Source organism: Melanerpes formicivorus, unplaced genomic scaffold (assembly GCF_026170545.1).
Source record: "Melanerpes formicivorus ecotype bairdi unplaced genomic scaffold, bMelFor1.0.p_v2 SCAF_182, whole genome shotgun sequence".
Lineage (NCBI taxonomy): Eukaryota > Metazoa > Chordata > Aves > Piciformes > Picidae > Melanerpes > Melanerpes formicivorus.
The window spans coordinates 521,447-547,418 of NW_027142534.1; the positions used below are offsets into that span (position 1 = coordinate 521,447).

Here is a 25,972-nt window from a genome sequence, read left to right on the forward strand (position 1 = left end):
AGGAAGTCTGCTGCAGCTTTGGCTTTGTAGGAGATGCTGTCCTTGTTGGCTGTGCTGTCCTCTGAGCAGCCTCTTCAGCTCCACGAGTTGCAGCAGGCGGAACATAGGACACAGAGAGAGGGTTCCTCTTGGTCTGCTTCTTCCAGGCTCCATGGTGATGTCTCTGTCCTGGTATTCTCTCCAGTTGTCTTCACAGCAGCATTGCCCCAGTCTTTTCCTTCTGTTTCCCTTCTCCTGAGCCAGTAGTTGCTCAGATCTTTGATACAGTTTTTAGGTGTGTATATTCCAGAGAGTATAGATTGGCCTCTGCCCAGTTCCAGGACAGCTGCAGTCTCCTGAGCAATCCTTACCTATGCACCTTTCCAAGAGTCCTTCCAGTGCCTCTGCCCAATACACATCAGCTGTTGTCTGGGCAAGCAGAAAATGTGATTTTATCTATGTTGAGTCACATCGGGAGAGACAAGATTTAGTCTCTCACAGTGCCCTCCTGTGCAAGGTTACACCCATCCTTGGAGGGGGGCTGAAAAGAAACCAGACCCCAGGTGGACAAAAGCAACCTGATCCAGGTGGGTAGAGAGAGACTTGGTTTTCCCCCTCCCAGGAGGAGGGGTCCCCTGGGTCAAAGGTCCAGCAAAGCCTATTTCAGGGGAGCTCTTTTCTTGGATCACTCCTTTCCCCTGGCCTCACCTGCTTGACAGCTCTCTGCTGCTCCTGCTTCCTGAGCTACCACGTGGCGTCCCTCCATGCTGCATCTGTACTTCTAAAGAACAGAATCCACTTGCATCCAGGGCATCCAATGCCAGCTGGGCCTGGTTTTGTCTATTTTTCCTATTTACCCTATTCCTTACATAGGTTTGTAACCCTCCCTGCTACTCAAATGCTATATATATTAAAAAATTACCTTTTTACTTCCAAACCAATTCCAGGCCATTTCTTGCATGATTCTGCCTCTCCTTGCTCTTGCCTAATTTGCTCTTACCTTGCCAGGAAAAGGGGGAAGGGGAGGCAAAAATCTGTTCCTTTGGGGCTTTGGGATTCTGGATGAAGCTTAAACTACACCACCTCCTCGTCCCCACTGCAGAGGGGGCAGGCTGGATGCGGGTGCCTGACTCACAGCTAAAGAGGAGGATTCCCCTTCCCACTGTGCTCTGCAGGGAAGGCTGAGGAGGCTGAGCCAGGGCAGCTCAGGCTGCAGGCTGTCAGCACAGCTCCACAGAGCCATGCAGAGCACTGGGGCATGCTTGCTTGTGGGGGCCATCAGCCCTTCCTTTGCCTTACCCAGGATGGGAAATAACCCCACGTGTATGGCAGTCCACATGGCTAGGCCTACTCTGTCTCCCCTCTCTTCAGCTTCTCTGCCTGCAGAGCAGCTCTGCCCACATCTGCCCTGCCTCTGCCTCTGCCACTGCGGTCAGCTCCTAGTCCCTCCCTCAGTCGATGACACCACCGAAGGTGAGAGGCGGGGCTGGAGAAGCAGAACTTGAAGCTGTGGGTGCCCTCCCAGGTGCCTCTCACGCTGCAGGCTGCAATAACAGAGCCTTCTGGAGGTCAGACCTTCTGGAGGTCCACATCTCTTGGTGCTGGGTGTGCTCCCCACAGATGGGAGCCTCTGAGCACCCCTATGCAGACATGCTCCCCACTCTGGCCCAGCACCTTATTCCTCTACTTGCTCTGTCCTGCTGACTCTTCTCCACCTGCCTTTTCCTTTACAAGGATCTTCCAGACCACCCAAGCAGAAGAGGCCCTACAGGGCTACAGGCAGGGGGGTTGGAACTAGATGATCCCTGAGGTCCCTTCTGACCCTAACAATTCTATGATTCTAAGTCCATGGAAAGCTGGAATTTTGTTCTGGTGAAGGACACCCTCCATATCCTTACTGTTGAGTTTGTGCCACTGAATTCCAGGCTGGCTCTCAGTGTGAGACCCCAAGTGTTTTGGTTGTCTCAGCCAGCACCGCTGAAGGGCAGGAGTGCACGTGGCAGGAAAAGAGGCTCTGCAGGTCAGCTCTTACTGCTCTGGGCCTCTCTGAACACGATGTTTCACAACTCTATGCCACTCTGGGTTTCCATGTTCAAATTTTACTCCTCCAGTGCTTGTTGTGCTTCTTAAATAAACCTTTCTCTGCCTTCTGCCTGTGGGAGAGAGAGAATAACTAAGATTAGTAACGTGTTCATGGGGTTTGTGTGTGTTTCTAAGAGACTCTGCTGCTGCTGTAGCACTGCTGTGCCCCTTTCCAGGAAAGCCAGCCCAGGCTATTCCTGAGAAGTCTTCTCACAGACAACTACAAAACACCTGGCTGGATTTAAATCCCCTCCTCTCATTTCTGCCCTGGCCTTGCCTCTGTTTCAAGCATTGTGCCCTTTTCTAGCTCTCTGGTGCTGCAGAAATAGGTGCCCGTGTCTGCAGCTGAAGGTGAGAGCACTTGCAGCAACAGCTGGTTCCTGGAGAGGTCTGCAGAGATGGTGACTTGGGTCTGGAAGGATGAAGCAATGTGCTGGAGTCCTGTGAAAGGATACTGCAATGCAATATGCTGCAGGTCTCTGCCAGGAGTCTGACGGACCCAGTCCCAAGCGTAGCTGCTATCGTTGATAAGTACACCAGAGATGTGGCAGGTGAGCATGAGAGACTCGGAGATCTTCCCTACTGTGGGACCAGAGGCCTCTGTCTGCACCTGAGAAAGGGCACCTGTGACCCAGGAGACAAGGGTGAACAGGCAGGAACAGCTCAGGCAGTTGCTTTGTCTACTCCACCAGTTCCCTGAACTGCTTCTGCTTGTGATTGCCAGGATGCAGCAGCTGCAAACACACATGGCTCACAAGCTCTTGCTCCCTTTATAGTATCAGAACAGTGAGTGGAGACTTCCTCTTTCTTCCAGTAAGCTCCTGTAACACTCTGCACTTTCTTCATTTCCTCTGCACCTCCCTCCAGTGGCAAAACTGGTGAGCTGGACCAAGTGCACATAAGACATGCCCAAGGCCAGAGCAGGGCCATCAACACACCTCACTGGATGGGCCATGGCTGAGTGTCTGCACTACAGGGAACTGACAGGGAACTTGTTTTCAGAGCTGGAGCAGCTCTGGAGCATGAGAGTAGCAAGGACTGTTATGAGGCATGGGAAGGTGGCAAGGAGGATTACTGAAGAACAGGACAGGACCAAGTGAAAAACTCTGTGTGAGAATGAAACATTTCAAAACCGTGTGCTGTAACTACAGGACTCTTGGGAGCAGTCTGCAGGGAGTCTGGGATGCAGCTCCATCTCAACAAAAAAGCCAAGAGCTGGGACTATGGCAAGAGTTTTGTTAAATCTCATCTGTGTTTCCTGTCTCTGTGTACCAGCACAGAAGTAGTTGACAGAGTCCTGGGGGTGCAGAGCCCAGAGGAAGAGAGATGACTTGGAGAGGGAACTGTGCTGGGACACCGTGGACCCTGCACCACTGCCACGTACTTTGTGGCACCAGAGAAGTGGATGTAAAACACCCACTGGAGCTGGCCTCAGCTGTCTGATGCTGCCACTGAACGGCACCCATCTCAAACCTGTCGAAGCCATGCCCATGGCAGTGCAGGGTGACGCTCACAGCCCTCCGCCAGTCTCCACCAGCCACAGCTGCGCACACACCACTGCAGACAGAGAGCACTGACAGCCGGCTGGGTGTGACCAGGGCCCGAGGCCATTCCCCTGCCGCCCTGGCCAAGAGCCCCCGGCCCGGCACAGCCACAGCCACAGCCACAGCCATCGCCTGCCTCTGTGCCGGCCAAGCCCTGCAACCGGGGCAGTGCTCTGCCTGCCCAGCCCACCACAGAGCCGTGCCTAGCCCTGGTCCTTGGCCCAAGCACCTAAAGCCACTCTGGCCCTCTGCCTCCTGGCCCAGTGCTGGTCTGGCTGCCCACCCCGTCCAGCTCTCACCTGCTGGCCCCGCGGCCACGGACAAGGCCAGGAGCCACGGACCCAGCCCAGGCGACATCGGTCCCGGCAGAAGCCGCAGAGCAGCTGAGCTGAGCCGAGCCGAGCCGCACTTGGAGCTGCTCCTGACCACCCCCAACAGCCCTGCGCCAGCCCGAGGTGCGCCCAGGCAGGAGAAGAGCAGCGCGAGGGACACACGTGGGGCAGGGCCGGTGGCCATCGCGGAGCGTGGCCCTGGCACACGAAGGCTGCTGCCTCTGCGCTGTCCCGATTTGTGCCTCGCTGAAGCGGGTCAGGGCGTGCTATCCAAAGTGACCTCAACAGGCTGGGCTGCATCAGGAGAAGTGTGGCCAGCAGGTCAAGGGAGGTGATTCTCCCCCTCTACTCAGCCCTGGGGAGACCCCACCTGGAGTACTGTGTCTAGTTCTGGAGCCCCTATTACAAGAGGGATGTGGAGGTGCTGGAACGTGTCCAGAGAAGGGCCACAAGGATGATCAGAGGGCTGGAGCACCTCTCCTGTGAGGACAGACTGAAGGAGTTGGGGCTGTTCAGTCTGCAGAAGAGAAGGCTCTGAGGTGACCTCATTGTGGCCTTCCAGTATCTGAAGGGGGCCTACAGGAAGGCTGGGGAGGGACTTCTCAGGATCTCAGGTAGTGATAGGACTAGGGGGAATGGAATGAATCTGGAGGTGGGGAGATTCAGGCTAGATGTGAGGAGGAAGTTCTTCCCCATGAGAGTGGTGAAGCCCTGGAACGGGTTGTCCAGGGAGGTGGTCGAGGCCCCGTCCCTGAAGGTGTTTAAGCCCAGGCTGGACGAGGCTCTGGCCAGCCTGATCTAGTGTGGGATGTCCCTGCCCATGGCAGGGGGATTGGAACTGAATGATCCTTGTGGTCCCTTCCAACCCTGACTGAAACTATGATACTATGATACTATGAAATGCTCTGGCAGGAACCTCCTGCAAGGCACAATGAGGAGAGCAAAGGTCTGCACCTGGGGAGGAGCAGCCCCACCCACCTGACCAGGCCAGGGCTGCTCAGCTGGAAAGCATCAGCTTGGAAAGGAACCTGAGCATTCTGGTGAGCACCCAGGATCATGCTCCTGTTGCAAAGAGCCTTCATGGCATCTTGGGTACTCTTGACAAAGAATTGGCAGCAGGTCAGGGAGGTGCTCCTTCCCCTCAGCACTGCAGAGCTCACACCTTGGGCACAGGGTCTACTTGTTGACTCCCAAGCACAGGAGAAACAGCCTCCAGGAAAGAGGCAAATGGAGGCCAAGGTGATAATAGGACTGGAGCACCTCTTCACAAAGCCATGCTGATGGTCAGTCAGGAAGGAGGTGGGGGAGGAGCTTCAGGCACCTGGGCAGAGATTTTCCTGCAGCCTGTGGCAATGCAGGCTGACTCCCTGCAGCACACGAAGGTGCATGGTGGAGAAGACACCACCGTGCAATCTGTGGAGGATGCCGTGCACCAGTCAGTGGATGTGCCCTGAAGGAAGCTTGGAGATCACTGGAGAGCTCATGCTGGGGCAGGTTCCTGCCAGGAACAGTGGTCCTGTAGGCCAGAGCCCAGGCAGGAGCAGATTTCCGTGTAGGTGCCCATGCCCAGCAGAAGTCCATGCTGGAGCAGTCCATTCCTGAAGGACTACACCCCATGCACAGGAGCTGTGCTGGAGGGCTTTGGGAAGAACTGCAGCCCATGGGAAATACTCTGGTTGGAGAAGTTCATGCAGAACTGTCCCCGTGGGGGGGGCTCTCTGCTGGTGCAGGGGGAGAGCATGAGAAGGAAGAATCATCAGAGAAAAGGGTCAGGAACTGGCAGCAAGCTCCATTCCCCATCCCCGTGCCCTGCTTGTTGGGGGGAGGTAGAGAAGTCAGGAGTGATGTTGAGTCTGGGAAGAAAGGAAGGGTGGTGGCAATGTGTACTCAGATTTGTTCTTCTTTCTCATCATCCTACTGTGATTCCTTGCATGAAATTAAATTCCTTTCCCAAGCTGTGACAGCAATTGCTGGGTCATCTCCCTGTCTTCATCTTGACTCGTGACCCTTGCTCTCTACTTTCTCCCACTGTCCAGTTGAGGGTGGGGACTGATAAAGTGAAGCCAGCTGTGCATCTGCTGACCAGGCAAGCTCAGACTACCTCACCTTGCCTACTTCTCTTTCCTGTTCAGGTGATCTGTAGGAGCCTCCCACCACAGCACCACCCACACTGACCTGTCCTTCCTAAAGAGCCTGGCTGCAGCCACCACAGTACTCCTGGACGCTGCCACACTGCATCCCCAGGAACCCACAGCTCCACAGCCAAGCCACAGAGGAGAAAATGGACAGTGCTGGGCCGGAGCCCAGGCAATGAGCACAAACCTCCACATCACCACACAGCCTCTGAAGCCTCCCAGAGATCCTCCTGCACCAGAGATACTCTCAGCCCTTCAACCACCTGTGCCTGCTGCTTGCTGCCAGCACACCAGAGGTCTGTTTCCTGCACCTGCCAGCACATGACACTAACTTTGACCTGGTTAGCAGCTGCCAGTCAGCAATGCTGACACCTCTGTGTTCTCTGCCACTGCTTTTTGGGCCACTCTGCTGCAGAGCTGCTCCAGGGTGCGACTATCAGCAGTACAGTAATACACTGCTTCATCCCCTGGCTTTGCTGCCTGGATCTGCAGAGTGAATCTGTTCTGAGAGGCCTCCAGTGATCCTTTAAAGTGATTCTGGAAACCTTCTCCATAGAAATCACCTTTGCTATAAATCCACTCCAGAGTGCCACGAGGACCCTGCCGGTACCACATCATGTAGTAGCTCTCCATTCTGCCTCCTCTCATGCTGCACAGGAAGGTGCCTCCAGCATCCTCTTTCAGGTTCAGTTCCCCGGCTTGCTCCAAGGCCACCTGGCCAGTGACTGCTGCAGTGAGGAAGAAGCAGCCATGATCACTCCCAGGTTCAGAAAGGTCAGGACAACACTGGTGAGAGCACTGCAATGGCACTGGAGCTGCTGGAGCACTCAACAGCTCTCTTTGAACCCATCTGACAAAGATGGGCAGTGGGATAGAGCTGGCATAGGAGGCAGGGATCACAAAGAAGGAGACACCACAGTGCCCTCTCTCTTTTTCCATGCCACAGAAGGAGCTTTTTTGGACTCTCCCTTTTCAGGAACAAAGATTTTGTACCCAGGGTATAAATCACTTTTTCTCTGCCAAGCTGGCTAGCTGAGAAACCCACACTCCTGCTCCTGAAACTGCTCTGAATGAGCACAGGAGAGACAAAGACCTCCCACAGGCAAGTAGGGCTTGGGCTCTAGGCTGCAATCCTGGAAGTGACCTTTACAAGATGGGTTGCAGTACCCCACGGGCAGAGGAACCCAACTTAGGGAGGAGCAGCCTCTCTTGTCCCCCTGCAGAGGGGGCAGGCTGGATGCAGGTGCCTGACTCACAGCTAAAGAGGAGGATTCCCCTTCCCACTGTGCTCTGCAGGGAAGACTGAGGAGGCTGAGCCAGGGCAGCTCAGGCTGCAGGCTGTCAACACAGCTCCACAGAGCCATGCAGAGCACTGGGGCATGCTTGCTTGTGGGGGCCATCAGCCCTTCCTTTGCCTTACCCAGGATGGGAAATAAGCCCACGTGTATGGCAGTCCACATGGCCAGGCCTGCTCTGTCTCCCCTCTCTTCGGCTTCTCTGCCTGCACAGCAGCTCTGCCCACATCTGCCCTGCCTCTGCCTCTGCCACTGCGGGCAGCTCCTAGTCCCTCCCTCAGTCGATGACACCACCGAAGGTGAGAGGCGGGGCTGGAGAAGCAGAACTTGAAGCTGTGGGTGCCCTCCCAGGTGCCTCTCATGCTGCAGGCTGCAATAACAGAGCCCTTCTGGAGGTCAGACCTTCTGGAGGTCCACATCTCTTGGTGCTGGGTGTGCTCCCCACAGATGGGAGCCTCTGAGCACCCCTATGCAGACATGCTCCCCACTCTGGCCCAGCACCTTATTCCTCTACTTGCTCTGTCCTGCTGACTCTTCTCCACCTGCCTTTTCTTTTACAAGGATCTTCCAGACCACCCAAGTAGAAGAGGCCCTACAGGGCTACAGGCAGGGGGGTTGGAACTAGATGATCCCTGAGGTCCCTTCTGACCCTAACAATTCTATGATTCTTAGTCCATGGAGAGCTGGAATTTTGTTCTGGTGAAGGACACCCTCCATATCCTTACTGTTGAGTTTGTGCCACTGAATTCCAGGCTGGCTCTCAGTGTGAGACCCCAAGTGTTTTGGTTGTCTAAGCCAGCACCGCTGAAGGGCAGGAGTGCACGTGGCAGGAAAAGAGGCTCTGCAGGTCAGCTCTTACTGCTCTGGGCCTCTCTGAACACGATGTTTCACAACTCTATGCCACTCTGGGTTTCCATGTTCAAATTTTACTCCTCCAGTGCTTGTTGTGCTTCTTAAATAAACCTTTCTCTGCTTTCTGCCTGTGGGACAGAGAGAGAATAACTAAAGATTAGTGACGTGTTCATGGGGTTTGTGTGTGCTTCTAAGAGACTCTGCTGCTGCTGTAGCACTGCTGTGCCCCTTTCCAGGAAAGCCAGCCCAGGCTATTCCTGAGAAGTCTTCTTACAGACAACTACAAAACACCTGGCTGGATTTAAATCCCCTCCTCTCATTTCTGCCCTGGCCTTGCCTCTGTTTCAAGCATTGTGCCCTTTTCTAGCTCTCTGGTGCTGCAGAAATAGGTGCCCGTGTCTGCAGCTGAAGGTGAGAGCACTTGCAGCAACAGCTGGTTCCTGGAGAGGTCTGCAGAGATGGTGACTTGGGTCTGGAAGGATGAAGCAATGTGCTGGAGTCCTGTGAAAGGATACTGCGATGCAATATGCTGCAGGTCTCTGCCAGGAGTCTGACGGACCCAGTCCCAAGCGTAGCTGCTATCGTTGATAAGTACCCCAGAGATGTGGCAGGTGAGCATGAGAGACTCGGAGATCTTCCCTACTGTGGGACCAGAGGCCTCTGTCTGCACCTGAGAAAGGGCACCTGTGACCCAGGAGACAAGGGTGAACAGGCAGGAACAGCTCAGGCAGTTGCTTTGTCTACTCCACCAGTTCCCTGAACTTCTGCTTGTGATTGCCAGGATGCAGCAGCTGCAAACACACATGGCTCACAAGCTCTTGCTCTCTTTATAGTATCAGACCAGCGAGAGGAGACTTCCTCTTTCTTCCAGTGAGCTCCTGTAACACTTTCTGCACTTTCTTCATTTCCTCTGCACCTCCCTCCAGTGGCAAAACTGGTGAGCTGGACCAAGTGCACATAAGACATGCCCAAGGCCAGAGCAGGGCCATCAACACACCCCACTGGATGGGCCATGACCGAGTGTCTGCACTACAGGGAACTGACAGGGAACTTGTTTTCAGAGCTGGAGCAGCTCTGGAGCATGAGAGTAGCAAGGACTGTTATGAGGCATGGGAAGGTGGCAAGGAGGATTACTGAAGAACAGGACAGGACCAAGTGAAAAACTCTGTGTGAGAATGAAACATTTCAAAACCATGTGCTGTAACTACAGGACTCTTGGGAGCAGTCTGCAGGGAGTCTGGGATGCAGCTCCATCTCAACAAAAAAGCCAAGAGCTGGGACTATGGCAAGAGTTTTGTTAAATCTCATCTGTGTTTCCTGTCTCTGTGTACCAGCACAGAAGTAGTTGACAGAGTCCTGGGGGTGCAGAGCCCAGAGGAAGAGAGATGACTTGGAGAGGGAACTGTGCTGGGACACCATGGACCCTGCACCACTGCCACATACTTTGTGGCACCAGAGAAGTGGATGTAAAACACCCACTGGAGCTGGCCTCAGCTGTCTGATGCTGCCACTGAACGGCACCAATCTCAAACCTGTCGAAGCCGTGCCCATGGCAGTGCAGGGTGATGCTCACAGCCCTCCGCCGGTCTCCACCAGCCACAGCTGTGCACACACCACTGCAGACAGAGAGCACTGGCAGCCGGCTGGGTGCGACCAGGGACCGAGGCCGTTCCCCTGCCACCCCGGCCAAGAGCCCCCAGCCCGGCACAGCCACAGCCACAGCCACAGCCTGCCTCTGTGCCGGCCAAGCCCTGCAACCGGGGCAGTGCTCTGCCTGCCCTGCCCGCGACGGAGCTGTGCCTGGCCCTGGCCCTTGGCCCACCTAAAGCTGCTCTGGCCCTCTGCCTCCTAGCCCAGTGCTGGTCTGGCTGCCCACCCCGTCCAGCTCTCACCTGCTGGCCCCGCGGCCACGGACAAGGCCAGGAGCCACGGACCCAGCCCAGGCCGCATTGGTCCCGGCGGCAGCCGCAGAGCAGCTGAGCTGAGCTGAGCCGAGCTGCACTTGGAGCTGCTCCTGACCGCCCCTGACAGCCCTGCCCCAGCCTGAGGTGCTCCCAGGCAGGAGAAGAGCAGCGTGAGGGACGCACGTGGGGCAGGGCCGGTGGCTATCACAGAGCGTGGCCCTGGCACACGAAGGCTGCTGGCTCTGCGCTGTCCCGATTTGTGCCTCGCTGAAGGGGGTCAGGGCGTGCTAGCCAGAGTGACCTCAACAGGCTGGACTGCATCAGAAGTGTGGCCAGCAGGTCAAGGGAGGTGATCCTCCCCCTCTACTCAGCCCTGGTGAGACCCCACCTGGAGTACTGTGTCCAGTTCTGGAGCCCCTATTACAAGAGGGATCTGGAGGTGCTGGAATGTGTCCAGAGAAGGGCCACAAGGATGATCAGAGGGCTGGAGCACCTCTCCCATGAGGACAGACTGAAGGAGTTGGGACTGTTCAGTCTGCAGAAGAGAAGGCTCCGAGGTGACCTAATTGTGGCCTTCCAGTATCTGAAGGGGGCTCCAGGAAGGCTGGGGAAGGACTTCTCAGGATCTCAGGTAGTGATAGGACTAGGGGGAATGGAATGAAGCTGGAGGTGGGGAGATTCAGGCTAGATGTGAGGAGGAAGTTCTTCCCCATGAGAGTGGTGAAGCCCTGGGATGGGTTGTGCAGGGAGGTGGTCGAGGCCCCGCCCCTGAAGGTGTTTTTTAAGCCCAGGCTGGACAAGGCTCTGGCCAGCCTGATCTAGTGTGGGGTGTCCCTGCCCATGGCAGGGGGGTTGGAACTGAATGATCCTTGTAGTCCCTTCCAACCCTGACTGAAACTATGATACTATGAAATGCTCTGGCAGGAACCTCCTGCAAGGCACAATGAGGAGAGCAAAGGTCTGCACCTGGGGAGGAGCAGCCCCACGCACCTGACCAGGCCAGGGCTGCTCAGCTGGAAAGCATCAGCTTGGAAAGGAACCTGAGCACTCTGGTGAGCACCCAGGATCATGCTCCTGTTGCAAAGAGCCTTCATGCCATCTTGGGTGCTCTTGACAAAGAATTGGCAGCAGGTCAGGGAAGTGCTCCTTCCCCTCAGCACTGCAGAGCTCACACCTTGGGCACAGGGTCTACTTGTTGACTCCCTAGCACAGGAGAAACAGCCTCCAGGAAAGAGGCAAATGAAGGCCAAGGTGATAATAGGACTGGAGCACCTCTTCACAAAGCCATGCTGATGGTCAGTCAGGAAGGAGGTGGGGGAGGAGCTTCAGGCACCTGGGCAGAGATTTTCCTGCAGCCTGTGGCAATGCAGGCTGACTCCCTGCAGCACACGAAGGTGCATGGTGGAGAAGACACCACCGTGCAATCTGTGGAGGATGCCGTGCACCAGTCAGTGGATATGCCCTGAAGGAAGCTTGGAGATCACTGGAGAGCTCATGCTGGGGCAGGTTCCTGCCAGGAACAGTGGTCCTGTAGGCCAGAGCCCAGGCAGGAGCAGATTTCCTTGTAGGTGCCCATGCCCAGCAGAAATCCATGCTGGAGCAGTCCATTCCTGAAGGACTACACCCCATGCACAGGAGCTGTGCTGGAGGGCTTTGGGAAGAACTGCAGCCCATGGGAAATACTCTGGTTGGAGAAGTTCATGCAGAACTGTCCCCGTGGGGGGGGCTCTCTGCTGGTGCAGGGGGAGAGCATGAGAAGGAAGAATCATCAGAGAAAAGGGTCAGGAACTGGCAGCAAGCTCCATTCCCCATCCCCGTGCCCTGCTTGTTGGGGGGAGGTAGAGAAGTCAGGAGTGATGTTGAGTCTGGGAAGAAAGGAAGGGTGGTGGCAATGGGTACTCAGATTTGTTCTTCTTTCTCATCATCCTACTGTGATTCCTTGCATGAAATTAAATTCCTTTCCCAAGCTGTGACAGCAATTGCTGGGTCATCTCCCTGTCTTCATCTTGACTCGTGACCCTTGCACTCTACTTTCCCCCACTGTCCAGTTGAGGGTGGGGACTGATAAAGTGAAGCCAGCTGTGCATCTGCTGACCAGGCAAGCTCAGACTACCTCACCTTGCCTACTTCTCTTTCTTGTTCAGGTGATCTGTAGGAGCCTCCCACCACAGCACCACCCACACTGACCTGTCCTTCCTAAAGAGCCTGGCTGCAGCCACCACAGTACTCCTGGACGCTGCCACACTGCATCCCCAGGAACCCACAGCTCCACAGCCAAGCCACAGAGGAGAAAATGGACAGCGCTGGGCCGGAGCCCAGGCAATGAGCACAAACCTCCACATCACCACACAGCCTCTGAAGCCTCCCAGAGATCCTCCTGCACCAGAGATACTCTCAGCCCTTCAACCACCTGTGCCTGCTGTTTGCTGCCAGCACACCAGAGGTCTGTTTCCTGCACCTGCCACCACATGACACTAACTTTGACCTGGTTAGCAGCTGCCAGTCAGCAATGCTGACACCTCTGTGTTCTCTGCCACTGCTTTTTGGGCCACTCTGCTGCAGAGCTGCTCCAGGGTGCGACGATCAGGAGCAGCACAGTAATACACTGCTTCATCCCCTGGCTTTGCTGCCTGGATCTGCAGAGTGAATCTGTTCTGAGAGGCCTCCAGTGATCCTTTAAAGTGATTCTGGAAACCTTCTCCATAGGAATCACCTCTGCTATAAATCCATTCCAGAGTGCCACGAGGACCCTGCCGGTACCACATCATGTAGTAGCTCTCCATTCTGCCTCCTCTCATGCTGCACAGGAAGGTGCCTCCAGCATCCTCTTTCAGGTTCAGTTCCCCGGCTTGCTCCAAGGCCACCTGGCCAGTGACTGCTGCAGTGAGGAAGAAGCAGCCATGATCACTCCCAGGTTCAGAAAGGTCAGGACAACACTGGTGAGAGCACTGCAATGGCACTGGAGCTGCTGAAGCACTCAACAGCTCTCTTTGAACCCATCTGACAAAGATGGGCAGTGGGATAGAGCTGGCATAGGAGGCAGGGATCACAAAGAAGGAGACACCACAGTGCCCTCTCTCTTTTTCCATGCCACAGAAGGAGCTTTTTTGGACTCTCCCTTTTCAGGAACAAAGATTTTGTACCCAGGGTATAAATCACTTTTTCTCTGCCAAGCTGGCTAGCTGAGGAACCCACACTCCTGCTCCTGAAACTGCTCTGAATGAGCACAGGAGAGACAAAGACCTCCCACAGGCAAGCAGGGCTTGGGCTCTAGGCTGCAATCCTGGAAGTGACCTTTACAAGATGGGTTGCAGTACCCCATGGGCAGAGGAGCCCAGCTCAGGGAGGAGCAGCCTCTCTTGTCCCCCTGCAGAGGGGGCAGGCTGGACGCAGGGGCCTGACTCACAGCTAAAGAGGAGGATTCCCCTTCCCACTGTGCTCTGCAGGGAAGACTGAGGAGGCTGAGCCAGGGCAGCTCAGGCTGCAGGCTGTCAGCACAGCTCCACAGAGCCATGCAGAGCACTGGGGCATGCTTGCTTGTGGGGGCCATCAGCCCTTCCTTTGCCTTACCCAGGATGGGAAATAACCCCACGTGTATGGCAGTCCGCATGGCCAGGCCTGCTCTGTCTCCCCTCTCTTCGGCTTCTCTGCCTGCAGAGCAGCTCTGCCCACATCTGCCCTGCCTCTGCCTCTGCCACTGCGGTCAGCTCCTAGTCCCTCCCTCAGTCGATGACACCACCGAAGCTGAGAGGCGGGGCTGGAGAAGCAGAGCTTGAAGCTGTGGGTGCCCTCCCAGGTGCCTCTCATGCTGCAGGCTGCAATAACAGAGCCTTCTGGAGGTCAGACCTTCTGGAGGTCCACATCTCTTGGTGCTGGGTGTGCTCCCCACAGATGGGAGCCTCTGAGCACCCCTATGCAGACATGCTCCCCACTCTGGCCCAGCACCTTATTCCTCTACTTGCTCTGTCCTGCTGACTCTTCTCCACCTGCCTTTTCCTTTACAAGGATCTTCCAGACCACCCAAGTAGAAGAGGCCCTACAGGGCTACAGGCAGGGGGGTTGGAACTAGATGATCCCTGAGGTCCCTTCTGACCCTAACAATTCTATGATTCTAAGTCCATGGAGAGCTGGAATTTTGTTCTGGTGAAGGACACCCTCCATATCCTTACTGTTGAGTTTGTGCCACTGAATTCCAGGCTGGCTCTCAGTGTGAGACCCCAAGTGTTTTGGTTGTCTCAGCCAGCACCGCTGAAGGGCAGGAGTGCACGTGGCAGGAAAAGAGGCTCTGCAGGTCAGCTCTTACTGCTCTGGGCCTCTCTGAACACGATGTTTCACAACTCTATGCCACTCTGGGTTTCCATGTTCAAATTTTACTCCTCCAGTGCTTGTTGTGCTTCTTAAATAAACCTTTCTCTGCTTTCTGCCTGTGGGACAGAGAGAGAATAACTAAAGATTAGTGACGTGTTCATGGGGTTTGTGTGTGCTTCTAAGAGACTCTGCTGCTGCTGTAGCACTGCTGTGCCCCTTTCCAGGAAAGCCAGCCCAGGCTATTCCTGAGAAGTCTTCTTACAGACAACTACAAAACACCTGGCTGGATTTAAATCCCCTCCTCTCATTTCTGCCCTGGCCTTGCCTCTGTTTCAAGCATTGTGCCCTTTTCTAGCTCTCTGGTGCTGCAGAAATAGGTGCCCGTGTCTGCAGCTGAAGGTGAGAGCACTTGCAGCAACAGCTGGTTCCTGGAGAGGTCTGCAGAGATGGTGACTTGGGTCTGGAAGGATGAAGCAATGTGCTGGAGTCCTGTGAAAGGATACTGCAATGCAATATGCTGCAGGTCTCTGCCAGGAGTCTGACGGACCCAGTCCCAAGCGTAGCTGCTATCGTTGATAAGTACCCCAGAGATGTGGCAGGTGAGCATGAGAGACTCGGAGATCTTCCCTACTGTGGGACCAGAGGCCTCTGTCTGCACCTGAGAAAGGGCACCTGTGACCCAGGAGACAAGGGTGAACAGGCAGGAACAGCTCAGGCAGTTGCTTTGTCTACTCCACCAGTTCCCTGAACTTCTGCTTGTGATTGCCAGGATGCAGCAGCTGCAAACACACATGGCTCACAAGCTCTTGCTCCCTTTATAGCATCAGAACAGCGAGAGGAGACTTCCTCTTTCTTCCAGTGAGCTCCTGTAACACTTTCTGCACTTTCTTCATTTCCTCTGCACCTCCCTCCAGGGGCAAAACTGGTGTGCAGGACCAAGTGCACATAAGACATGCCCAAGGCCAGAGCAGGGCCATCAACACACCTCACTGGATAGGCCATGACCGAGTGTCTGCACTACAGGGAACTGACAGGGAACTTGTTTTCAGAGCTGGAGCAGCTCTGGAGCATGAGAGTAGCAAGGACTGTTATGAGGCATGGGAAGGTGGCAAGGAGGATTGCTGAAGAACAGGACAGGACCAAGTAAAAAACTCTGTGTGAGAATGAAACATTTCAAAACCGTGTGCTGTAACTACAGGACTCTTGGGAGCAGTCTGCAGGGAGTCTGGGATGCAGCTCCATCTCAACAAAAAAGCCAAGAGCTGGGACTATGGCAAGAGTTTTGTTAAATCTCATCTGTGTTTCCTGTCTCTGTGTACCAGCACAGAAGTAGTTGACAGAGTCCTGGGGGTGCAGAGCCCAGAGGAAGAGAGATGACTTGGAGAGGGAACTGTGCTGGGACACCGTGGACCCTGCACCACTGCCACGTACTTTGTGGCACCAGAGAAGTGGATTTAAAACACCCACTGGAGCTGGCCTCAGCTGTCTGCTGCTGCCACTGAATGGCACCAATCTCAAACCTGTCGAAGCCGTGCCCATGGCAGTGCAGGGTGACGCTCACAGCCCTCCGCCGGTCTCCACCAGCCACAGCTGTGCACACACCACTGCAGACAGAGCGCTGGCAGCCGGCTGGGTGTGACCAGGGCCCGGGGCCGTTCCCCTGCCGCCCCGGCCAAGAGCCCCCAGCCCGGCACAGCCACAGCCACAGCCACAGCCACAGCCACAGCCACAGCCACCGCCACAGCCACCGCCTGCCTCTGTGCTGGCCAAGCCCTGCAACCGGGGCAGTGCTCTGCCTGCCCTGCCCGCGACGGAGCCACGCCTGGCCCTGGCCCTTGGCCCAAGCACCTAAAGCCACTCTGGCCCTCTGCCTCCTGGCCCAGTGCTGGTCTGGCTGCCCGCCCCGTCCGGCTCTCACCTGCTGGCCCTGCGGCCACGGACAAGGCCAGGAGCCACGGACCCAGCCCAGGCCACATTGGTCCCGGCGGCAGCCACAGAGCAGCTGAGCTGAGCCGAGCCACACTTGGAGCTGCTCCTGACCACCCCTGACAGCCCTGCGCCAGCCTGAGTTGCTCCCAGGCAGGAGAAGAGCAGCGCGAGGGACACATGTGGGGCAGGGCCGGTGGCTATCACAGAGCGCGGCCCTGGCACACAAAGGCTGCTGGCTCTGCGCTGTCCCGATTTGTGCCTCGCTGAAGGGGGTCAGGGCGTGCTAGCCAGAGTGACCTCAACAGGCTGGACTGCATCAGAAGTGTGGCCAGCAGGTCAAGGGAGGTGATCCTCCCCCGCTACTCAGCCCTGGTGAGACCCCACCTGGAGTACTGTGTCCAGCTCTGGAGCCCCTATTACAAGAGGGATGTGGAGGTGCTGGAATGTGTCCAGAGAAGGGCCACAAGCATGATCAGAGGGCTGGAGCACCTCTCCCATGAGGACAGACTGAAGGAGTTGGGGCTGTTCAGTCTGCAGAAGAGAAGGCTCCAAGGTGACCTCATTGTGGCCTTCCAGTATCTGAAGGGGGCCTACAGGAAGGCTGGGGTGGGACTTCTCAGGATCTCAGGTACTGATAGGACTAGGGGGAATGGAATGAATCTGGAGGTGGGGAGATTCAGGCTAGATGTGAGGAGGAGGTTCTTCACCATGAGAGTGGTGAAACCCTGGAATGGGTCGTGCAGGGAGGTGGTCGAGGCCCCGCCCCTGAAGGTGTTTAAGACCAGGCTGGACGAGGCTCTGGCCAGCCTGATCTAGTGTGGGGTGTCCCTGCCCATGGCAGGGGGGTTGGAACTGAATGATCCTTGTGGTCCCTTCCAACCCTGACTGAAACTATGATACTATGATACTATGAAATGCTCTGGCAGGAACCTCCTGCAAGGCACAATGAGGAGAGCAAAGGTCTGCACCTGGGGAGGAGCAGCCCCACGCACCTGACCAGGCCAGGGCTGCTCAGCTGGAAAGCATCAGCTTGGAAAGGAACCTGAGCACTCTGGTGAGCACCCAGGATCATGCTCCTGTTGCAAAGAGCCTTCATGCCATCTTGGGTGCTCTTGACAAAGAATTGGCAGCAGGTCAGGGAAGTGCTCCTTCCCCTCAGCACTGCAGAGCTCACACCTTGGGCACAGGGTCTACTTGTTGACTCCCTAGCACAGGAGAAACAGCCTCCAGGAAAGAGGCAAATGAAGGCCAAGGTGATAATAGGACTGGAGCACCTCTTCACAAAGCCATGCTGATGGTCAGTCAGGAAGGAGGTGGGGGAGGAGCTTCAGGCACCTGGGCAGAGATTTTCCTGCAGCCTGTGGCAATGCAGGCTGACTCCCTGCAGCACACGAAGGTGCATGGTGGAGAAGACACCACCGTGCAATCTGTGGAGGATGCCGTGCACCAGTCAGTGGATATGCCCTGAAGGAAGCTTGGAGATCACTGGAGAGCTCATGCTGGGGCAGGTTCCTGCCAGGAACAGTGGTCCTGTAGGCCAGAGCCCAGGCAGGAGCAGATTTCCTTGTAGGTGCCCATGCCCAGCAGAAATCCATGCTGGAGCAGTCCATTCCTGAAGGACTACACCCCATGCACAGGAGCTGTGCTGGAGGGCTTTGGGAAGAACTGCAGCCCATGGGAAATACTCTGGTTGGAGAAGTTCATGCAGAACTGTCCCCGTGGGGGGGGCTCTCTGCTGGTGCAGGGGGAGAGCATGAGAAGGAAGAATCATCAGAGAAAAGGGTCAGGAACTGGCAGCAAGCTCCATTCCCCATCCCCGTGCCCTGCTTGTTGGGGGGAGGTAGAGAAGTCAGGAGTGATGTTGAGTCTGGGAAGAAAGGAAGGGTGGTGGCAATGGGTACTCAGATTTGTTCTTCTTTCTCATCATCCTACTGTGATTCCTTGCATGAAATTAAATTCCTTTCCCAAGCTGTGACAGCAATTGCTGGGTCATCTCCCTGTCTTCATCTTGACTCGTGACCCTTGCACTCTACTTTCCCCCACTGTCCAGTTGAGGGTGGGGACTGATAAAGTGAAGCCAGCTGTGCATCTGCTGACCAGGCAAGCTCAGACTACCTCACCTTGCCTACTTCTCTTTCTTGTTCAGGTGATCTGTAGGAGCCTCCCACCACAGCACCACCCACACTGACCTGTCCTTCCTAAAGAGCCTGGCTGCAGCCACCACAGTACTCCTGGACGCTGCCACACTGCATCCCCAGGAACCCACAGCTCCACAGCCAAGCCACAGAGGAGAAAATGGACAGCGCTGGGCCGGAGCCCAGGCAATGAGCACAAACCTCCACATCACCACACAGCCTCTGAAGCCTCCCAGAGATCCTCCTGCACCAGAGATACTCTCAGCCCTTCAACCACCTGTGCCTGCTGCTTGCTGCCAGCACACCAGAGGTCTGTTTCCTGCACCTGCCACCACATGACACTAACTTTGACCTGGTTAGCAGCTGCCAGTCAGCAATGCTGACACCTCTGTGTTCTCTGCCACTGCTTTTTGGGCCACTCTGCTGCAGAGCTGCTCCAGGGTGCGACTATCAGCAGTACAGTAATACACTGCTTCATCCCCTGGCTTTGCTGCCTGGATCTGCAGAGTGAATCTGTTCTGAGAGGCCTCCAGTGATCCTTTAAAGTGATTCTGGAAACCTTCTCCATAGGAATCACCTTCGCTATAAATCCATTCCAGAGTGCCACGAGGACCCTGCCGGTACCACATCATGTAGTAGCTCTCCATTCTGCCTCCTCTCATGCTGCACAGGAAGGTGCCTCCAGCATCCTCTTTCAGGTTCAGTTCCCCGGCTTGCTCCAAGGCCACCTGGCCAGTGACTGCTGCAGTGAGGAAGAAGCAGCCATGATCACTCCCAGGTTCAGAAAGGTCAGGGCAACACTGGTGAGAGCACTGCAATGGCACTGGAGCTGCTGGAGCACTCAACAGCTCTCTTTGAACCCATCTGACAAAGATGGGCAGTGGGATAGAGCTGGCATAGGAGGCAGGGATCACAAAGAAGGAGACACCACAGTGCCCTCTCTCTTTTTCCATGCCACAGAAGGAGCTTTTTTGGACTCTCCCTTTTCAGGAACAAAGATTTTGTACCCAGGGTATAAATCACTTTTTCTCTGCCAAGCTGGCTAGCTGAGGAACCCACACTCCTGCTCCTGAAACTGCTCTGAATGAGCACAGGAGAGACAAAGACCTCCCACAGGCAAGCAGGGCTTGGGCTCTAGGCTGCAATCCTGGAAGTGACCTTTACAAGATGGGTTGCAGTACCCCACGGGCAGAGGAGCCCAGCTCAGGGAGGAGCAGCCTCTCTTGTCCCCCTGCAGAGGGGGCAGGCTGGATGCAGGTGCCTGACTCACAGCTAAAGAGGAGGATTCCCCTTCCCACTGTGCTCTGCAGGGAAGGCTGAGGAGGCTGAGCCAGGGCAGCTCAGGCTGCAGGCTGTCAGCACAGCTCCACAGAGCCATGCAGAGCACTGGGGCATGCTTGCTTGTGGGGGCCATCAGCCCTCCCTTTGCCTTACCCAGGATGGGAAATAACCCCACGTGTATGGCAGTCCACATGGCCAGGCCTGCTCTGTCTCCCCTCTCTTCGGCTTCTCTGCCTGCAGAGCAGCTCTGCCCACATCTACCCTGCCTCTGCCTCTGCCACTGCGGTCAGCTCCTAGTCCCTCCCTCAGTTGATGACACCACCGAAGGTGAGAGGCGGGGCTGGAGAAGCAGAGCTTGAAGCTGTGGGTGCCCTCCCAGGTACCTCTCACGCTGCAGGCTGCAATAACAGAGCCTTTCCTTGGCAGCAAAACCTCTGGTGAGTAAAGGCTGAAATGTTCTAGAGCCCTTCGTCACCTTCTTCCCCAACTCCAATCCTCGCACAGCCTGGGTCGAGCCCCAGCAGCTTTGTATTCAAGCTCAGCTGGGTTTCCTGCCTCCGTGCAGCAGCACAGAAGTAGTGGGCAGAGTCCTGGGGGAGCAGGGCCCGCAGGGACAGAGATGTCACAGTCTGGGAGTTGTCCCGGGACGCCATGGCTCGGCTCTCCACGGAGTTCTCGAATTGTACTACTGAGGAATCAGAGCTGATATAGGACACCCACTGGAGCCGGCCACCGGCGGTCTGACGGTACCACCAAACAGCACCGAACCTCTCGAAGCCGTGCCCGCGGCAGTGCAGGGTGACCGAGTCCCCGGACGCTCGCAGCCCTCCGCCGGCCTGGACCAGCCTCAGCTGCGCACACACCGCTGCGGATGGAGAGCGCTGGCAGCCGGCTGGGTGCGACCAGGGCCCGAGGCTGTTCCCCTGCCGCCCCGGCCAAGAGCCCCCGGCCCGGCACAGCCACAGCCAACACCTGCCTCTGTGCCGGCCAAGCCCTGTGCCCGGGGCAGTGCTCTGCCTGCCCTGCCCGCCACGGAGCCCTGCCTGGTCCTCGCCCTCGGACCAAGCGCCCAAAGCCGCCCTGGCCCTCTGCCTCCTGGCCCTCTGCCGGCCTTCCTGCCCGCCCCGTCCAGCCCTCACCTGCCGGCCCCGCGGCCACGGACAAGGCCAGGAGCCACGGACCCAGCCCGGGCGACATCGTCCCGGCGGCAGCCTCAGGGTAGCCGAGCGGAACCGCGCACGGGGCCGCTCCTGACCGCCTCCGACAGACCCTGCCCGGCCCCTTCGAGGGGCGGGGTGGGATGTGGGGCACAGCCCCGGCGGAGTGCCGGGCCCGGGGCAGCCCCGCTGCTGTCCTGCCCGGCCCTGCCGTGGGGGGTCAGGGCATGAGCTCGGCGTGGATTCAGCCTCACAGAGGCCTCTGCTGCCATCCAGAGGGACCTCGACAGGCTGGAGACATGAGCTGGCAGGTGATGGAGCAACAGAGCACAGAATCAGAGAATACATCCATTTGGAAGAGACCTCCAAGCTCATCCAGTCCAACTCTCAACCCAGCACTGAAAGGTCAAAACTGAACCATGTCTCTAAGTGCCATGTCCACATGACACTTGAATGCCTCCAGGGATGGTGACTGCAGCACTGCCCTGGGCAGCCCATTCCAATATTTGAGAGCCCTCTCTGGGAAGAAATATTTCCTGAGACCTGAGCCTCCCCTAGTGCAGCTTGGAACCTTTGCCTCTGCTCCCGTTGCTTGCCACCAAGGAGCAGAGGCTGCCCCCTCCCCACTCCAACCTCCTTTCAGGGGGCTGTAGAAAGCAGTGAGGTCTCCTCTCAGCCTCCTCTTCTCCAGCCTGAACACCCCTAGCTCCCTCAGATGCTCCTCATAGGCCAGGTGCTCCAGGCCCTTCACCAGCCTCAGATTAGTCAGGCAGGAGCTGGCTTTCACCAAACCCTGCTTACTAGGCCTGCCTGCCTGCCTATCTTGCATGTGCTGTGTGCTGGCACTCAGGCTGACCTGCTCCATACCCTTTCCTGGCACCAAGGTCAGACAAAGGCCTGTACTTCCCTGGATCACCCTTTTGGTCTTTCTTATAAATGAGTGTCACATTTGCTGGCCTCCAGTCAGCTGGGACCTCCTCAGCCAGGACTGATGACAATTAATGGTGAGTGGCTTGGTGAGCACAGCTGCCAGCTCCTGAAGTACCCTTGGGTGGATCCCATCCGGTCCCATAGACTTGTGCACATCTAAGCAGCACAACTGGCCATTGATCACCTTCTCCTGGATTGTGGGGGTTGCTTTCTGCTCTCCATCCCTGTCTTCCAGTTCCAGGGGCTGAACCTTCATGGAGCAACTGGTGTCACTGACAAATACTGAGGCAAAGCAGGCATTCAGCAGCTCAGCCTTTTCCTTGTCTGGTCACCAGGTTCTCTCTCTGACACCCAGTAGTGGGTGGAGATTCTCCCCAGCTCTTCTTTCCCTCCTCACAACCTTATTAAAGCTCTTTTTATTCTCCTGAATGGCACTGGCCAGATTGAGTTCTAGTTCAAATTTGGCCTTCCTAATTTTCTCCCTACAGAGCCTTGTACTTTTCCAGATGCCTGCCCCTTCCACAGCCAGGAGACTTTCCTTTTCTTCCTAAGTTCTACCCAAAGGTCCCTACTTAGCCAGGCTGCTCTTCTGCCCCAGCAGCTCATTTTCCCATGCAGAGGGACAGCCTTTGAAGATTTGGGTTGGGGAACGTCCAACCTGCCTGGATGCACCACACCAGTCTCCTAAACCAGTCAAAGTCTGCCCTCCACAAGCCCAAGGATGTCATTCTATTGACTCCCCTTCTAACTTCACTAAGAATGGTAAACTCCACCACTTCATGGCCACTTTGTCCAAGATGGCCACCAACCTTTGCACCTCCTTCCATGTTTACAAGCAGCAGGTCTAGTAGAGAGCCATCCCTCATGGGCTCATTCACCAGCTGTGTTAGGAACTAACCCACAAGCATTCACCCCTGTCATCACCATCACCATCATGCTCCAGGCAGTTGAGGCCTTCCCCGACGTACAGAGCCACTCCACCGCCTCTCCTTCAGGGCCTATCCCTTTTGAAGAGCCTACAGCTATCCAACACAGCTCTCCAGCTATGGGATTCATCCCACCGTGTTTCCATCAGGGCAATAATATCATAGTTTTCCTGCTGGACAACAGCTTTGAGCTCTTCTTGCTTGCTGACCATGCTCCATGATTGGCAGAGGTACCTTTCAGCTGGGGGTCTTTGTGCAGGGTAGGGGTCTTCTCCCTGCTTGACCTCTCCCAGGCACTATGGCGAGCCCTAGCTCATCAGTGACCCTTGCATCTTCCATATCACATGGCCCACTGTCCCCTGCCTCCCCTGAGATAGCACTGGAGCCATCACACTGTCCCACAGATGTTCCAGGGTTGTCTCCAGCAAGCCTGGTCCTTTCCCTTTCCTCCTTCCAATCTAGTTTAAAGCCCTGTCAGTGAGCCCAACCAACTCCCATGATAAAACCCTTCTCCCCTTTTGGGAGCAGGCCTGGCATCATGTGATCAAAAAACCCAAAGTCCTGCTGGTGGCAGCAGGCTCGAAGCCAAGAGTCAATCTCATGGGTCTTCCTCAAGGTATTTGTGTCAGTCCCTGCTACTGGAGGAATGGAGGAGAACACTACCTATGCTCCCACTCCCCTAACCAGTCAACCCAAGTCATAGTTTCATAGTTTCATAGTTTCATTCAGGGTTGGAAGGGACCACAAGGATCATCTAGTTCCAACCCCCCTGCCATGGGCAGGGACACCCCACACTAGATCAGCCTGGACAGAGCCTCATCCAGCCTGCTCTTAAACACCCCCAGGGATGGGGCCTCGACCACCTCCCTGGACAACCCATTCCAGGGTTTCACCACTCTCATGGTGAAGAACCTCCTCCTCACATCCAGCCTGAATCTCCCCACCTCCAGCTTCATTCCATTCCCCCTAGTCCTATCACTACCTGAGATCCTGAGAAGTCCTTCCCCAGCCTTCCTGTAGGCCCCCTTCAGATACTGGAAGGCGACAATTAGGTCTCCTCGGAGCCTTCTCTTCTGCAGACTGTACAGCCCCAACTCCTTCAGTCTGTCCTCATAGGAGAGGTGCTCCAGCCCTCTGATCATCCTCGTGGCCCTTCTCTGGACACGTTCCAGCACCTCCACATCCCTCTTGTAATAGGGGCTCCAGAACTGGACACAGTACTCCAGGTGGGGTCTCACCAGGGCTGAGTAGAGGGGGAGGATCACCTCCCTCGACCTGCTAGCCACACTTCTCCTGATGCAGCCCAGGATCTGATTGGCTTTGCGGGCTGCAAGTGCACACTGAGAGCTCATGTTGAGCTTTTTGTCCACCAGCACCCCCAAGTCTCTCTCCTCAGGGCTACCCTCCAGCCAGTCACTGCCCAGCCTGGATTTGTGCCTGGGATTGCCTCGACCCAGATGCAGGACCCTGCACTTGCTCTTATTGAACTTCATGAGGTTGGCCTGTGCCCACCTCTCCAGCCTGTCAAGGTCCCTCTGGATGGCCTCCCTTCCCTCCAGCGTGTCTGCTGCACCACACAGCTTGGTGTCATCAGCAAACTTGCTGAGGGTGCACTCAATGCCACTGTCCATGTCCCCCACAAAGATGTTGAATAAGACAGGTCCCAGGACTGATCCCTGAGGGACTCCACTTGTCACTGGCCTCCACTGGGACATGGACCCATTGACAGCCACTCTTTGGGTGCGGCCATCAAGCCAGTTCCTTATCCATCTAGTGGTCCACCCATCAAACCCATGTGTCACCAGTTTGGAGACCAGGATGTGGTGTGGGACAGTGTCGAAGGCTTTGCTCAGTCCCTCAAGTCCCTCCTGACTTCCCTCCAGTTTTTGTTTTCTGGTTCATCATTGCCTATCTGGAAGGTCAATAGTAGCTAATACTCTGGGGGCTGCACCAGAGTGGGGAGCTTTCTTATCGCATTCCTAACCTGGGCCCCAGGGAGGCAGCAGACTTCCCTGTGGGATGAGTCAGGTTGACAATTAAGGACCCCCGTTCCTCTCAGAAGGGCATCACCAACAACAATAACCCTTCTCTTTTTCTTGCTGCAGGCAGTCTTGATATATGGTGCCTTACATTTGGTAGCTCCTTGGGAGCAGTTCCATCTTTGTCATTGTCTGACTGTCCCTCAGAGCCCAGAGCCCTTTACCTGTTATGTGGGGGCAACGGGGAATGTGTGGGAAGCTGTGGAGGAAGTTGCTTGCTGCATTGAGCAGAGACCTCTTTCCATTCCCCCTCATTGTGAGCTCTGATGGTTGAGTCTGCTCTGGGGAAAGCAGGCCGTGCCTCCACTCCCTGATGCTTCTCAGCCTGCTCACCAAGTTCTGTTGCCAAGTGGAGGAGCACCTCTCCCTGGGCACGTGTCCTACAGGGGAGCTCTGGGATGCCCTCCTGCACCACTGTCATAGCTGAGCACACTCTGCAACCTGATGCCTGCATGGTTGCAGGCCTTCCCTTAAGCTCAGACTGGGCAGCTGCATAAGTGGTGGTGGGGGCAGCATGTGAGGTGGCCATGGCCTTCTGTCAGGTAGAGACCACTGTATCACAGTATCACTTAGGTTGGAAAGGACCTCGAGGATCATCGAGTCCAACCTAACAACACAGACCCCATGACTAGACCATGGCACCAAGTGCCACGTCCAATCCCCTCATGAACGCCTCCAGGGTCCATGACTCAACCACCTCCCTGGGCAACCCGTTCCAATGACGAATGACTCGCTCGGTGAAGAACTTCCTCCTCACCTCAAGTCTAAACCTCCCCTGGTGCAGCTTGAGACTGTGTCCCCTTGTTCTGGTGCTGGTTGCCTGGGAGAAGAGGCCAACCCTTTCCTGGCTACAACCTCCCTTCAGGTAGTTGTAGAGGGCAATGAGGTCCCCCCTGAGCCTCCTCTTCTCCAGGCTAAACAATCCCAGCTCCCTCAGCCTCTCCTCATAGGGCTTGTGTTCAAGGCCTCTCCCCAGCCTTGTTGCCCTTCTCTGGACACGTTCACTGCTTCTGCACGGGGGCCAATCTCCTCAGTGAGAGCCTTCCCCTGCCCACTCACCCTGCCTGTGCAATCTGCCACAGAAACTGCCATGCCACGCCCTTCCTGATGTGCCACAGCCTGTTTGCCAGCACTCTGGGACCAT

The 25,972-nt window shown here is 56.1% G+C and overlaps 1 protein-coding gene and 1 gene segment (V, D, J or C); both read right to left on the reverse strand.

Annotated features, from left to right (window-relative positions):
• Positions 1-21,055, reverse strand: part of LOC137457528 (T cell receptor delta constant-like) — a 36,282-nt gene extending 15,227 nt beyond the window's left edge. Inside the window, 2 exon segments of the C gene segment in view lie at positions 19,073-19,237; positions 20,916-21,055. Of these exon segments, the coding sequence occupies positions 19,073-19,237; positions 20,916-20,973 (223 nt within the window).
• Positions 1-25,972, reverse strand: part of LOC137457527 (M1-specific T cell receptor alpha chain-like) — a 99,338-nt gene that overhangs the window by 56,344 nt on the left and 17,022 nt on the right. Inside the window, exon 1 of one of the 2 annotated variants that reach the window (XM_068169395.1) lies at positions 6,636-7,141. The exons of the other annotated variant lie outside the window; for it this stretch is intronic. Coding sequence (XP_068025496.1) covers positions 6,636-7,011 — 376 coding nt within the window. The 5' untranslated portion in view covers positions 7,012-7,141. Of the gene's footprint in view, positions 1-6,635; positions 7,142-25,972 lie in introns of those variants that run through there. 2 annotated transcript variants of the gene reach the window in all.